Here is a 16,629-nt window from a genome sequence, read left to right as displayed (position 1 = left end):
ATCAGCTTCCGGTCATCAAGGGTAAAGAGCTATATATTCGAAATTCGAGTTCGGAATTTCGAAACAGTATATAATTTCCTATTCTTCTTGATTGCATGACAAAATACAAAAAATTCGACAATGTTATACTATTAAAAAAATTACCCTTGAAAATTCACACAACTATTTATGTAAGGAAATGCATAAGTTTTGATGAATATTTGATCAGTTCATATAAAAAATTATTTACCACTTTATTAAATATATTTTCATTGTGATTAAGTCAAGAATTCTCAGGCCCATTGGATATTCCCTCGAAACCAACATGGATCCGGCCCGATAGAATTACCGGGCCGGACCAAAAAGCCCATTTATGATGTAGCCCATTGCAACTGGATGAACAAAGCTAGCTCTATAAGACTATAAATAACGATGCTCATAATTATAATATCAAACCCTACAATATAAGATTCCACACAATTGAGAAAGCCGCAGCTTCTGCCTCTATAGATTCGGTATGATTTTTTTTAGATTATTTGTTTTATTTATCTATTTTTGCTATCGCTTTTCTATGTTATAATTCAGTTTTTGTACTCCAATTCAATTTGATAGTGTCAGATACCAAATAAAATTTTAATTTTTTGCCAATTCCAGATTTGAATTTGAATATTTGAGTGCTGTGGCTGAGATGAAGCAATACTCTGTTTCCATTCATCTGTTCGGGCAAATGCCTCAAAGAAATGTTCCCGTAGATCTGTACACTCTGAGTGTGGCGATTGATTGCTTTTGCCGACTGGAAGAACTGATTTGGATGTTGCAACCTTTGACAGTTTTCGTAAGCGTAGGCGTGAGCCTCGGCCGAGAAACTGTGTGAACCTAATGAAATTGGCCTGTAGTACTTGTTCTATATCAACTTGATGAACGGGTACTGCAAAAAGGCATTAGTAGATGTTGGTGTAATGAAAACGTAAGTGGTCAAATAGTTTTATGTGTTTTTTATATTTTTATTGTATTTACTGATTATATACTGATGTGTGGTTTGTACTTTTTGATATGCAGTTTGTACAACTTCAAAGACTTGTCCAACATCTATATAAAATTCTTTTCAATGAATGCATTAGTGCATATTGGAAAGAATTTGAGGTAATTGTGCATTTTACCTTTCTTAGTTAGATTCTTAATTTACAATCCCATATAACTATCTCTTGCTCTTTGGTGGGTTCGTTGTAGTCATATTACGATATTTGAATTTTTGGGTCAGCTATTTGTGGATTGATTGACTGGCATTGTATTCGGCAATTTGTGCGATTATAGATTAAGATGTTATAAGCTGTCCTTAAATAAGAGCATTACGGTTGGCGATAAGTGTGTACATTTTCACTTCTTTCTTATGCTGTTCCTAGCATTAGCCTGCATTGTCTGAATACCAGTCTGCGATTGTTAGCTTCTTTGTCAAAGTTGTGATTTTTAATGCATTTTGTTAGCATACATGATCTGGAATTACAATTGATGCATTTGTTGGCTGAGTATGTATTGTTTAGGCTGTAAGCAATGGGGTCAACGGTAATTGCACTGGCTACACTTTGGATTAACTATGCGGTCATTGTGTTTTTTTTAGAAAGATGCAAACGCATAATCGTCGTTATAATCATAACGACGATTGCGACGAGCATAAGAGAGGGTGACGCACGACGCAGGAGTGGAGGTGGGTGTGCCGTGCCTTATTCCTACCAAGGGCGAAAGATCACTTCCCTTTTTCGGACCCCATAAACACATACATCAACCGGGCCTTGTTTCGTCAAGAAGCTTGAAGAGACACACTTGAACTTGCTGCTGGTGTTAATGTGTTAACAATAACTCAGCCAGTTTCGTAGGAGTTCATTCTTACTAATTGCGTCATTTGTGTAATGTAGACACTTCCCAAAATGTGGTGGGACACCTACGTTCGCAAGCCCCCCGGAACATATGACTTCAAGTTCCAAATGGGGAACTTCACATGGGATGTGGTTGTGAAGTGCACGAAAACGCGCGTGCGGGTCTCGCGAGGTTTCCCCGAATTTGTCACAGCGAATAACATCGGTGTTGGAAGCATCCTCAAGTTCGAGCTGGTTAGAGGCCGGCGTACCCTTTTCTACATTACTATGTATTAAGAGCGTCGAATATGGTCGCGTGGCACTGATTTTCCAAAGGCGGTGGCTCGCGACGGTGGGGTAATCTTGATGCAGCGTGTGTAGTACGAACTGCATCTCAAATGCCTTTCGGTGTTTATTGTAGTATCTTTTCAGTTTATGTGTGTAGTGGGCAACGTGTATGGACGGTGGTATGATGCCGTTGGTAGTGCTAAGACTATTTTGTGTGCGAAGGCTGATGATTTACACGCTTTGTAGCTAGGACTCGGTCCCTTTATGATCATAGCCGTTTCTGGGTGTTTATGTAACTCCGTAGCACTAAAGTAACGCCTAATGAATATGTTTTAATCTTCAATTAGTTGGACCAATACACATACAACAACAATCTAATTACGAGGGGGGATTGTTGAAGGAAATTGTCCCCTTCTGCAAGAGTGACCCTCTGCCAACAGAGGAAATAACAACAGCATTTTTGGAAGTCCAGTAATCACTCAGAATACATAAACCCGAGGTCCATAAACAAAACATCATCAAGCACCGGATTCAAACATAAATGAGGCAGACAACAATTCTAACAAGAAAGTCAGGCAACATAAAGGCAAAATAAATGGAACATAAAGGGAACATGGGGAAGTTGTTCATTTTGGTGCCGTCACAGCTTCACAACTTCGTCTACATCTGCTGCCACATAAAGTCAGCTAGGTCTTGGCGCTTTTGGTTCCAAGCTGGAGTAGATTCGATCGTGTCCACGTAGTCGGGTTCGTCGTGCTCATTCCCGCCCGCCTGCGGCCCCCCTTCTCCCTCCAAGTCCAGTCCTTGCTCGACGGGGTCTTCGCGCATCTCGCCTCCGATGAAATTGTGCAGAAGAAAGCATGCCATGATGAGCCGTGTCTGAGTTTGAATGGGATAGAAGCTGGCACTTCGCAGTATAACCTAGCGCATCTTCAACACTGCAAATGCACGCTCGATCACGTTCCGTGCCATCGTGTGTCGCATGTTGTAGAGTTCACGGGGACTAGACGACCGCTGATTTTGGGGCCCCCATTCCTTGAGATGATACCTCACGCCTTTGAAAGGGGTTAGGAATCCCTCACTATTGGCATAACCATTATCGCACAAGTAATAGCAGCCTGCATTCGAATTCAAGCACAATGCAAAGGATTACACAACTTAACACAGTCACTAATGTATTTGATTATTTCCAACGAAAATGGTGTTCGTAAAAGACCCTTCTTTGTAATATACTCCCTCCGTCCCAGTTTTATAGTCATATTTTGCCATAAAAGTCCGTCCCACATTTATAGTCACATTTAGAATTTTCCATATTTGGACATAAAATTTTACCCCATTATTCACTAAAATTACACCCAAATGTCATTATCAACACAAAAATAAACCAAAACAAAAATAAAAAACCAAAAAGTCAACAAGGGACCCACCTTCAACTAACTCACTTAATTTATTACACACTTCTACATCTCACTTCATTTATTATACATTCCACCATCTCACTCTTCCATCTCACTTTATTTATTACACACTGCACCATCTCACTTCATTAATTACACACTCCACCAATTCTTTAAAACCCGTGCCCTAACTAAATGTGACTATAAATGTGGGACGGAGGGAGTATATTGTACTTTGAGTAGATATTTGGTATGGGATGTATATGTGCTTATAGCTACTATAGGGTAACGGGCGGCACAAATTTGAATGTAAAGATGGTAAAGCATGAGATACAGCATATATAAAAAATGGTTAAAGTTTTTTTAATGAAAAGTGGAGCTCACCTCATTATATTTTTTTACAAAAATATTTAAAGTCTAATTTTTATTGATCGTCCAAAACGCAAAAAATATGTAATTTTTGTTGACGGGGTGGTAAAAATAAACTCATTAAGATGTAGTCTTAATAAGTTTAAATTAAAAATGGTTGAGATATTTTATTTATATTTTCAAAATAAAAATAAAAAATAAATAAATAACCTGAAAAAAAGATCAACATGCATAATAAGAGTCATATTTAGTTTCGGCACATATGTTTTAAGGAATGTAAAGAAAATTAGATTGAATAAGCGAGTGAAATGAGTCTCACTTATATATAGTATTAGTTTTATACTAAAATTTGAGTGAAATAAGTTGGTGGAATGTGAAACTTATTTACCATATATGGTAAAAAGTGAAATAGTACTCATAATAGGGGACGAGCGGAAATGGAAAAATAGGCCTCTTAATATGGAACAGAGAGAATATCTAAAAATTATTACTCCGTATTAATTTGAAACAAATTAGTTTTTCACATGCAAAATTATCTTCCATCTCCAAATTCCAACCAAAATGCATTGCATGCCGTATTAATCATTATTCGTCCAAAATAAACAATTAATTACTTAATTTTCGAAACTTCCAAAAAGTGCTTAGTTATAAATTTTGAAATACCAATAATTCTCAAGAACAGCATAACATACATACATATTAGTATAACTTGGGAACATGACAATAAATTCCATAATTTTGATTCGTTGTTGTTCAAAAGCCACTTCTTATATCATAATTGAGACTGAATATCGGTTCTTGATGTGAACTTTAGGCAGACATCTATGGAATTTGGGTTATGCTAAAGTATGTTTCATTATTATGCTGAAATCGATTTCATTTTGTGCTTAAAATTTCAATTGTTTCTCTTTTACAAAATATCTCAAAACTTTAAATAATTATAAATCTTTTTATTTAAATCATTTTTACACACGCATCTCAAATCAAAGATAATTTTTATAAATTTTCATATTGTAATTGTAATTATTGTATCATATGATCCAGATTTAGTCTTGATTACAATATAAGAGGGTGTTATCAACCTATATATATATAAGTAACAATTACAATTACCTTACCTTAATATTTTACTTATAACAAAACAAAAATCCTAAATTCCGGAGACAAAGATCTGCACATTGCTCAAATTCTTTAATACCCTCACATCCCCCAACACAAAGATTCACACACTTTCTTGATTAATTTTACCTGTCCAATTCAGATGAGAACAATTAATCTGTACACTAAAATACTTATTTTTTTCAATCTCTGCATACAATTCAAGAATCAAGAAACAAACAAACTTCTTGAAAAAAAATCTCACTCAGAAAATTGTCCCATTCACAAACTCAGATCTAAACAAGCCACCTCATCCCGATCCTTCCTCGCAATCACCTCCTTCGAGGGCGAAAACAGCGAGAGCGACAAGCTGCTGTCGACCTCCTCATGGTCATCCGTTGCCTTCGCCTTCTTCACATTCGTCTTTAGGGAGAGAGTGAGGTCGAGATCGAGGTGCTTTCGTTTCGATGTGGCTTGTTCGAGCCCTCTTTCGTGGTGGAAATTTGTTGTTGGAGTTTGATGAGTTTGCCAGAATCTTTGATTGATCATCAAGTGTTTTTGATCAAGAAATTTCCATGAATTTCTTGATAAGTATGGATTTGGTGATGGCTCATATAGTCCATTTCTGGCCATGTGTGGGGCTGCCCAGCTAGTGGTTATTGAGCTGCCCGGGTTGCCCGGACTGCCCGGGATGACATCTCTATATCTGCAAAATTGCTGGAATTAGGGTTTGGAAATTACTGAATTAATTTAGTTTTTTTTTTTAATTCTTACATACCTCAAGCTCTGATTATTGAAGGTTTGAAGCATTGGAAGCTGGCTGAGGTTATAGATATGTCTATCTCCAGCATCAATTAGAGATCTTTGCTGTGAAATCACTGCAATTTCATCAAATCAGTTAGGAAATTTATATCAACACAAACCCTAATTTCTAAAAAAACACTACATATGTTGGTTAAAATTAAATACCTTCATAGGGATCATCAATCTTCTTGCTCCTATACATCTAAATCATCAAAAAACTTAGTTAATTAAATTGAAAATCTTCAAAAAAAAATAGTAATTTTTTTTAAAAAAGACATCTTTCTTCAAAAATTATTCACATGATTTTATACCTGAAGGTGGCTCTTGACATGAGCAATGCTTAGCCCTTTAACATTCATTAACTGCAGCACCAATTTCGGCGTCGCTTCTGCAAAAATTGATAAAAAAAAAAAGTTACACTTTTTTTCTTTCAAAAATTGAAGAAAAATAATAAATTTATGGACTTAGAGGGCTCACTTTCTTCTCCACCAAGCCTCTCCACCGCGTGGGCGAAGCAGAGGTGGAGGTCCGGGGTCCACCGGAGACGTGGAGTCTTCGATCGGACATACTGCCTCACAGATCCAGAGCTAGCCTTCTTCCCATTGTTCTCTTCAACTGTGCTGTTGCTTGAGCTGTTTCCATTCATCACCTTGCTGTTGCTTCCGTCCTCGTCTTCGTCTCTCTCGTTTTCTTGATCATCAATCTGATTCTGGCTCTTTGAGCCCTCCATGTCTTCAATCTCTGAGCTTTTCATGTTGAGATAGATGATCAAGATTTGATTTTTATCTCAATTCAATTGAGATCTTTCTTGTTTTGGGAGTTTTTTTTTGTTTATGTGAGGGTAGATGGAGGAGTAGGGGAAGTTGTTAGAATTGGGAATGAAAAATCTTTGTTGGGGAATATAAAGAAGAATTCCTTCCTCTCTCTCTTCTTCTCCTTCTCTAGTTTTACTTTTTTTAGATGCATGTTGTCATTTATGTGTCTCTGTCAACCACCTAGGCGTTGATGATCATGTTGCCGTCAAAACTATTTTTTTTCGTGCGAACGTGATAACACTGCATTAATTAAACGTATAAAGTCATTGTATTCGCAGTGAAATTATTGTGTTAAAAAATTTATATTTTTTCTATTTGTGAGATTCGAACCTAAGTAACATAAATCTTAACGAGTTAAAGACTGAAAATGGTTCTCCGTTCTCACAATATTTAAGGGATTTGCATTTGGAACAATATATTTTTACGATGGTTAATTTCAGAACTCTTCTTAAAGTGAAAATACATAATCATACATGAGATGGTTCATGTAGGATATAGTACTAAATGAAAAATAAATTTTATGGTTAAATAAAGGAGTAGGAATTTGTATAAATTGACTCGAATATAATCGTTGATTGAGAATGTAGACGACCGTTAAGTCAAAATTTGGATCACCCTACCGAAACTACTCAGCAATATCAGCACACTACTTGTGTATATTCTTGTATGTTAATTAATTTGGCTGTCAAAATCCATTGTTAATCTAATCCAATTTTATAAGGTTTCACGCATCATATTTTCAAATTATGTAATTAACCATTTATTGCATGTAAATTGTAAATCATTTACTCATACATCAGTATAATAATCATTTTGTATTTTCTAAGATGCTACTAGCATATATGATTAAATAATATTATGAAAAGTTATGCATTAGTTATATAGTTGAGTGCGTGCATACTAATTTGAGAATTCGATATTAGGGCCAAATTAATTAATTTTTATGCATGTGCAAAATGGGTCCATGCACATATATGAGTAGGAGTAACAGAGAGGATGAGGACTGAAATTATTAAATTAATTAATTTATATATTTATATAAATCAGACAAAACTTGTTCAGACAAGAATCAAGTAAACTGTCTTGAGCTAGACTTATAGCAGTGCTTGTTGTCAACAAGTAATAAAGAAATCTGGATTTTGGATTCTACATATAAACAAGAAATCCTACAACCATTGGTGAAAGCATAAAACGAAACTCGTGGATCGGACACAGGGTTGGTCAACCCCGACCTCACACGGATCCGCCATTGGCTGCAACTTGAATCTTACCTAATTATTTGATTAATACCCTTTTTCTTTCTTTTTTAATAAAAATTCTTATGGAATGTTTGTACAAAAAAATTAGGGTTGCTTCCTTGCTTCAATTAGATGCTTCTGGTTAAGTAATTGGGTATTTAATTATAGAATGGTATGATGCAAAAATTAAGCATGTTGTAAGTGAAATACAGGATTAATTAATTAATTTTCTATTGTTGTCTTTTTGTTTTATTTGAAAGGGCCATATGTTGCTGTGATTTTGTGGGCGGGCATCTAGCTAATGCTGTCAGCTAAGTCAACTATTTCATGTCTCCTTATGCAAGATATTATTTCTTACAAGTTTTTGTTTAAAGATTATCTTGTTTCCCATTTTAATCACAAGAATTGAATGATAATATAGTTATTTACATCTCAGTGAATAAATATATATGTTTAATATTATATTAAGAAATTTCAGATATAACTATTCTTAAACATAAAAATATATCAGACTTTCTAAGAATATGTGCACTCTTAATATGGGTACATATAGTACAATATTCTTTATGTACATATGTTAAGTACTACTATTAATTAATGATATACATACTCAGCTACACAGTGTGTTGTCCCCAATAATTTTAAGAATTTCTAGTGATATTTTAGTAATTTTATACCCATAAAATTAAAATCTAATTTTTTTTTTGAAAATAAGGAATTTGTTCTATAAAGAAGCTATAAATAGGATTTTTTTTTTTATAGATTTGTTAAATTCATATAAGTTTGAGATTAATTTTTGTTTAAATTTCAAATGAAATCATATTAATTAATAAAAGTTGTGAAATGCCTTCTTGAATCTTTCATCATTGAAATGTCTGATTTCGCCACTACAATGTTTTACAGATCGAAGTTAATAATTATCTTCAATTTCTTTTTTTAAGAAAAATAGCAATAAATCGACCAAAAACATATATGCTGTCAATGTTGTAGCATTGATGAGATTCATGTGGCCTATCTTTTGTGGCAGGAAATTAGAGCTCAATATTCTACGCTCGTGTGTATTTATTGGACTGTGAAGGGCAGCATAAAAGTAGTTTATTTTCAACTAATTCTAAACAAAAGACTATCTTTTTCTCATTATTGATCACAAGCATCTTGCCCTCAATTCTCAACTCTAAAAAGCCAACTCAATAACTTAATTGGCCCTTTTCACTTGTGACATTGAGGGAAATTTTTTGCATGTCCATTTCAACACTATGCGGCCGCCCAAGATCGCGTGTGTATGATGTAAAGTGGTGTTTTATCTCGTACGAGTATATAATTTTATCTTTATAGTATATTGTTTTACAAATTAAATATACTTGTTTAGGCGAAATCTCGAACTGAAAATTCTATGTATTCTACGTTTTGGTGCTCTATCGGTCGTATCTCACTATCATTTGTTTCTTCATACTTCATTTTTAATATTAAATTTTTTTCAAGTAATAGTTAGTTATTGCAATTGATTATTTCATAATTAGATATATAATTATTTTAAATATTCAAATATGAGAGATAAATTTTGAACTAAGAATTGATTTTATAATGAAGTTTATAATGTGACATGGTCATGAATATATTGAGACAGATTGGAGCTTATTTTCCTTCACTACAAAAACGGAATTCACGAAATCGATATGTTGATAGACAATGAAATAATTATACTATATAGGAAGCTAAGTGAGTCATCATAGCCGGATTATATAAAGTTTAAGTAGTAGGAACTTGAAGTCCATAAATAATAAGATCAAGATTATTCGGAAAAAATGCTTCAGATTTATTTCTAATAGAAAAAAATATAATTGCACCTAATAATTTGTCTCATATGACAAGAAAAATAAGAATAATTAGGTGGTAGTGGTGCTTGTGAGTTGTCTCTTTAATATTAAACATCCAAGAATATTATACTAATTATATATACACATATAATTGTTACGCTACCGATCATCATCCGTAAGCACTGCTAGTGTTTAAATCACGTTTAGCTTTATTTGTTTTGTTTTACAATTAATTTGTTTCTAATTCCTTAAAAATGGTTATTAACCTCATTAATTTTATAAATTATAAAAAATTAAAGTTCAATTTTTTTTTATTCATTTATTTAAAATTATAGGAAAAATGAACATATCGGGCTGTGATTTTTATTCATTCGTAGAATTAATGGCATTAGTAAATTTTTTAAGTATTTTAGAATAAAAATAAACATATACTCCCTCCATCCCCAAAGAGTACGAATATTTGGTTCAACATGAGTTTTAATGCATAATTGAAAAGTTAAGAGACAGATAGAAAGAATTTTTTTTTTTTTTTTTAAGTATTGTTAGTAGAGAATGAGCCTCACCTCATTAGAGAGAAATGAGTTTCCAAAATCAGAAAGTTCATACTCTTAAGGGACGAATTAAAAATGAAATGGTTCATACATTTTTAGGAATGGAGGGAGTATAACAAAATAAATAATATTAATATAGATTAAATGAGATCAATGCTCACATATAAATGATGCTCACATAATTTATGTATGGTGCTCGTATATATAATTTACTCCATTTATGTGTAATGTTCATGTAAGGTATCCATCCCACGAAAAACAAAAGAAAAGAAAGAAATGAAAAGGATGGTTTGAGCAGGATTCATTTGGAAGCACATAAGCTGTAAAGTCCACCCCCAACAACACATGTATTTTCTTTTCCAATGGAAAATGTTGCAATCTTTAAATTTTATTTAAATGCTATTTTTATTCTAATAATAAGAGAGTTAACATAAATTATCGACTCATATATACTTTTGATGGGGAGTGGTCAATTCTAACTATTGAAGTTGCTAATTCTGCTAACTCATCAATGCAATATATTAAAAATTTAACACGATGACATTAAAATGTAACACTAAATTTTGTTGAACTTCAATATATTGTGTTGATATTATGTGTTGACATTTTTAATGTTACCGTTTTGACATTAATGAATTAACAGAGTTAGCAATTTAAATAGTTAGCAATATAACGCACCCTAAATAGTTAGCAATATAACAGAGTTAGCAATTTAAATAGTTACCGTTTTGACATTAATGTTTATAGTTTGCTTGAATTCCCAACCCATTTCGGTAAGAATATAGTCGCAACCACCATAATTAAGAAATAAATTGTAATATTCCCCACTAATTCTAAGTGTTACGTCTTGTGACAAAAAATATGCTTAAGGTCACTAATCAAGATTATGGATCGTTGATTAGAAATGGGGTTTGTTGAAAATGGAGGGTTTGGATCAAAGTGCATGAGACCTAATTATACTTGCATGCATAATACATTGCGTACAATTAAGTAACAAAAATATTATTTGTTGAAACCTAATCCCATGTATACGTATGAAGGTTTGGAAGAAGAATAATAATTATTTGTCTTTCACTCAATAATTGTAATACAAAGGTATTTTTCGTCTCTTTGTCACATGTCTCTTTGTCCCACGTGAGTGACATCTCACCATCCTATATATCCTATCCCACATCTCTAATATTTTATTATTATTATTATTGTTATTATTATTATTATTATTATTAAATTGTTATTATTATTATTATTATTATTATTATTTCTTGTCTATTAGATTTAATTTGCTTAAATCTCTCTCTATAGCATTTGAATTAATGTAGTACTGTATTAATTTAAGGTATGTACGTAGTTCGAGGATAAAATTATACATTCATTTAGGGATACGAATAACTAGTGTGCATATATTATTCAATACAAATTTATCAATTATTCACATGCATCCTTTGCTAGGAAGAACATTAATATAGAGCTTGTTTGATGATCCAATTCTTCGAATTATTTTTATTATAGTTTCTTGATATTAAAATTGAAACTAAAATAGTGAAATGAATTAATTGAGGATGTTACGCAAAATTGAATAATTCGAGTTCAATTTTTATTTTGATTTTAAAATTGACTAATATACATGGAAGATGTGAAATGTTTCATTGAGTTGTCTTGCTCGAACTTATCACAATGGATTATAATATACACAATATCATTTTAAGCTCATTTTGTTATTTAAAATTATCAATCAAAATACTACTTTTGTGCTCATGAATTGCATGACATGTACACGAGGGAATCACGGAATTCATGTGTGACCAAATTTTTTGGAAATTCTAAACAATTTTATCTTATCTTTACTTACAACAATATGTATATTTGATTAATTGTGAAAATGTAGTTCGATAGTACTTTTTATTTATTACATTACTTTTTTAGGAAACTTTATTCATATACTTCGAGATTTGTATTATAATACTAATTAATTAAGTGTATGGTATGCAATTTATGTTGAATATTTGCTACATGAAATATCCCAGTATAATATTGACTCCCACCAAACAATAAATTAAGACTTATCCAAATTAAAATTGAAAACAAAAATAATATTGGTATACCTAATATGAGAAAATATATTTTATCCAAACATTTTAAACTTTATCTTCGAAATTAATGACATATATAGAGATCGATGGTCGATACAAGAAATTGACCATTCCAAGACTACCCTTTCAACAAAGATATTCATAGATTTGGTATTAAGACCAAGTAATAGTTGGACCTAAAAAATTGGCATAAACAATTGGACTTCCACTTGGAAAATATTTGATAAATTATTGCATTCCATGCATCCCTCTTTAAGCAAACAAGAGATTCCAATATGGGCCATGGTTAGGTCATTATAATGTTTTCTCTCTCATGAATCATTTTTTTTTCTTTTTTTGTGTGCTTATTTAAAAAATATATTTTTCATTTATTCTCTTATATGAAATCACTAGTCCAATCTCACTGACTTGTTTGTCGTATTTTAATTTTATTGAAATATGTTGTATAGTTAATCGATTATTGATTTGGATATGATCTACTTTCATTTGGGAATTGGTATTTGGTACTCTATATTTTATTCCCAATTCGCCCCCAAAAAATTATTTGAGCTAATTTATATTAGGGGAAAAGCCAAAAATACAATTACTGCTTAATTTTAGTACTCTCTACATCTCAAATTAATTAAGACAATTCTGATCAACAAAAGATTTAAGAAAATAGAATTTACCAATTTAAGTGGAGACATAATATAGTTCGACACAAGATTTTTAAAAAAATATTACGAACTTAAGTGGAGACATAATATAATAAGAGAGAAAATAAAGTAGATCATTTAAAAATAATAAATAAGAGTATTGTGTTAATTTTTTTATTAAAAGTGGAAATAGCTCATTTACCTTGAGACATCCCAAAAAAAATTACTACTAATCAATTAACTACAAGATCTGAATGTACAACAGTATGTTGGTAAAGAAAAGAAATGTGAGTAGCATTCATATTTTCATGAAAACAAAGATGGAAGTAAAATACAAAATCAATTACTCCATATTCTTAAAATCTTAAACGATTCAACAATAAAAGCAAAGAGAAATTCAAGATTCCTTGAATGATCAAAAAAAGTAATGCAGCTTCATCTTATTCTAAATCAACAATTAAATGTTTTTTCCATGGTCAAGACTCAAGAAAAGGTCTAATTGAATCTAATTTAGCTGCATCAAGAAACTGTTTCAGAGCTGTCTATTGTTGGGCATGAAGAAGACAAATTTACTCAAATTCAAAATCTGCAGAGCCGCCGCCACTTACCAAAACACGAAATCAATTTGGAGACGAGAAGCAAAACTGTACACCGGTCTTTCCTTTGTCGTGCTCTTGTTTCTTCAGGATATAGCAGTAGTTTACCTGTTTCGATAAGAGAGATAATGAACATCAACACTGATTTTCATCTTTATGTAACACTAAGTTCTGTTTTCCTCCATCGCTCTAACTAGATACGAGGGAGCTCTTTTCCCCGATATTATAGGAAAACGTTATAATGAAAATCCTCCGAATAATGAAAACCCTAGCTAGAACTTTGGGGACGGGAATGGTGATTGCAAATGGAATGACGATTCATGCAAAAATATCGAACCAAGCAAAGCATGTCTTTATTCCTTAACAAAATCAGCACAGGAGAGGAAAATCGGAAAAAAAAGAGAAATTCATGAATGAGAAACGTAGAAGCAGAATAGCTGTTTACCTCCATGCGGAATAGCTGAGTGGGCACGACAAGTCCAGCTCCCACAGAGCTTCGGAAAGAATCCTTAAATTTCTGAACAGAAAATTCCTTGTATGAATTCTCACTCAATTTATTCAGGCTGCCAGTGCAAGCAAAGACGTGGCCATGGATGCCGGCATTCCTAAGAACGCTCAGAGGTAGATCAAACGAAAGGTCTGCAAAGGCAGTGAGAGCAAGATCTCCGCCAACATTATCGATTCCAGAATCATCGGGGCTCCCATCATTTGGGTTATCTCTGGTAACTCGTCTAGGTTCAGCGAGACCCAATCCTCTCGACTTGAAACCTAAAATTGATGTCGGTCCTATCAAGGAGCAGACTGGTGAGGTGTTGCCTCCCATGAAGAACCTCTCAGGCAGATACGTGGGACTACTCAAAGATCCCCTCCCCCATGGAAGCAAAACGCCACCGGATATCCCAAAGTTCAATGCAGCCCGATAGAATCCAAGGGGGATAGCATAACGAAGATCAAACTCCTGTTCAGCAAAGAGATAATGTCAGATGAAATATAACTTAAACTCATCAGTGACCGTAGTACCCTCCAAAATACGACAATTGCTCACAAACTCTACAGCTAAGACAACATGTGTTCAATTCAGAAATGACAGAACGAATAATAGGATAGATTTTAGTAAAACTTAAATAAGTATTTTAACTCGGGAACATTATTAGAGGCATATTTGCAATTGATTAAAAAGTATGTAAGAACTGAAGTACTATTCCAACTATATGAGAAGTGATACTTTAAAAGGGGAGCAAAAACCTGACGGAAAAAGCGCAAGCTCCGTAAATCAGGAAAAAGGCCACCAATTTGAGTAGTGGAAACAAAAGCATGCCCTCTAGTTGGCCTCATTGGTGAATCTCTGTAGTCAACTTTAAATGCATACTTCAACGCTGACACCAGATTATGTCCGAGCTGCCTCCTCACTGTGTAGGAAGACATTTGAGATGGATCTGTTAAAGTCCGCCAAGAGAGATTGTAAGATATGTCATGGTTCCCCGTTGACAACAGACTCAGTGAGAGCCCAAGCGCTCGTTCTTTGTAGGAAGAGAACTTCAACCAATCCTGGGAAAGCAGAGATATCCTCCCAGATACTGGAGTAGGAATCGATTTGAATCTGGGCAAAGCCACCCCTGAGCTGACTTCCAACGACTGACCCCAACCGTAAGCCAGTGAACCATCCCACAAATCTCCATACCCCAACAGATTTTTCAGTCTCGCTGCAGCTTCTAGAGACCACGATCTAGCCTACGGAAGCACTTTAGCATATCAAAAAATTAAGATAGAAAACCATCATTTCATCCATACAACGATACAACTGCTGAAGCAAACGAAGACGAAACCACTCCATTGTCACAAAAACTGATTCCAACACACGCGAAATCAAGATTTATCCTACAGGAAGTACTAAAAACTCAAGCACGAAATCAATATGAGTCAACAATAGGATTTCAAGCCGTTTTTTCATGCTTTTTTCGGAGGTCCAGAAAAAGCTACAATCAATAGGATTTCCCTAATCCTCCCTTCCCGAAACGAAAAGCACATCAACTCATCCAGATTCCAGAAAACTGCAGAAGTAAAAAGCATTCCTTTGCACAAAAATTCAATCCACCATACTTGGAAAAATGACTAATCTTGAAGTCGTAAAACACCCAAACCAAAGTAATAGTTATGAATCCAATCTCCCATTTGCTTTACAATACTATTCTTTAATTTGTATGCTAAATAACTACTGAAATTATCAATCAAATCCACATTCTGCCTTTTAAATTCACTGGTTTCTTTGCTATTAGCCAATTCATCACAATTTTATAGCTAACCATTATATGCTATAAGATTATAACATCATAAACCCTAACACCAAATCCCAATTCCTAAATTTCGTGACCACATAACAAAATCCCCAATTCCAAACATCAAATAATTTCAAAATTAACACCATCAATCCAACAAAAAACTACCTCAGGCTTGGAATAAACGCCGAAATCCCCAGAGAGCAAGCTCCCCTCGGAGACATCAATGACGACATTCGCCGTCCCGGGCAGCTCCGGCGGGCCGGCGTCGAGCGTAATGCTAACCGAATCGAAGATCCCGAGACGCTGCAGCTGCAATTTCGCGATGCCGGCGGCGCGCAGCAGCTGCTGGAAGGTGTTGGCGTCCCTGAACAGATGCTCCACCTCCGCCTCGATCACGGAGTCCTTCGTCTTCTTGTTCCCCTTGACGACTATGTCGTGGACCCGAACGGGTACCCGCTCCGACGAGAGGCGCCTGAAGAGGGAGTCCATGTCGGCGCGGTCTCTCCGCATCCGGGCATCCGGAGACATCGATTTGTCGTCGTCTTCTTCCAGCTCCGAGTCGTCCTCGTCGGCTTCATCGTCTTCGATTTCTTCGTAGTCCGGATTGGGGGTTTTCGGGTCGGATTCGGGGTGGGCTTCCATGGAAGGAGCGGCGGCGGCTCGAGGGAGTGGAATGTGGAGTGGAGAAAGGGAAATGAGCGGCGGCGATTAGCGGCGGCGGGGCGGCATTTCTAGTTCTAGGGAAATGAAGGCTGAAACGACGTCGTAGTTAGCGGAATCAATAGAAAGCTTTAATTTTTGATTAATTTATTTTCGCCTA

At 34.4% G+C, this 16,629-nt stretch overlaps 2 protein-coding genes and 1 long non-coding RNA gene across 4 annotated transcripts; 1 reads left to right on the top strand and 2 right to left on the bottom strand.

The window, feature by feature from the left end:
• The first annotated feature begins 425 nt into the window (after window positions 1–425).
• LOC125207772 (uncharacterized) lies at window positions 426–2,463 on the top strand. Of its 2 annotated transcripts, XR_016135237.1 has the most exons (5): window positions 426–494; window positions 634–946; window positions 1,039–1,122; window positions 1,598–1,815; window positions 1,893–2,463. It is a non-coding gene; the product is annotated as an uncharacterized LOC125207772 (long non-coding RNA). The 2 variants fall into 2 exon arrangements; XR_007174018.2 differs by having other exon boundaries at window positions 1,598–2,463.
• Window positions 2,464–5,163: 2,700 nt separating this feature from the next.
• LOC125201975 (uncharacterized) lies at window positions 5,164–6,686 on the bottom strand. The gene is made up of 5 exons (XM_048100284.2): window positions 6,266–6,686; window positions 6,100–6,176; window positions 5,954–5,990; window positions 5,763–5,862; window positions 5,164–5,690 (listed from the first exon to the last, which is right to left on the bottom strand). Exons 1-5 carry the CDS (start codon window positions 6,540–6,542, stop codon window positions 5,267–5,269), a joined length of 915 nt encoding a protein of 304 aa, XP_047956241.1. The 5' UTR covers window positions 6,543–6,686; the 3' UTR covers window positions 5,164–5,266.
• Window positions 6,687–13,346: 6,660 nt separating this feature from the next.
• LOC125201916 (Outer membrane OMP85 family protein) lies at window positions 13,347–16,584 on the bottom strand. The gene is made up of 4 exons (XM_048100213.2): window positions 15,975–16,584; window positions 14,776–15,261; window positions 13,976–14,488; window positions 13,347–13,638 (listed from the first exon to the last, which is right to left on the bottom strand). Exons 1-4 carry the CDS (start codon window positions 16,449–16,451, stop codon window positions 13,555–13,557), a joined length of 1,560 nt encoding a protein of 519 aa, XP_047956170.1. The 5' UTR covers window positions 16,452–16,584; the 3' UTR covers window positions 13,347–13,554.
• Window positions 16,585–16,629: the final 45 nt, after the last annotated feature.

Source organism: Salvia hispanica, chromosome 2 (assembly GCF_029641045.1).
Source record: "Salvia hispanica isolate PSC_SH4W2 chromosome 2, Shi_PSC_v1, whole genome shotgun sequence".
NCBI lineage: Eukaryota > Viridiplantae > Streptophyta > Magnoliopsida > Lamiales > Lamiaceae > Salvia > Salvia hispanica.
The sequence above is the reverse complement of the archived record's forward strand: the minus strand, read 5'-3'. Positions and strand labels throughout refer to the sequence as shown.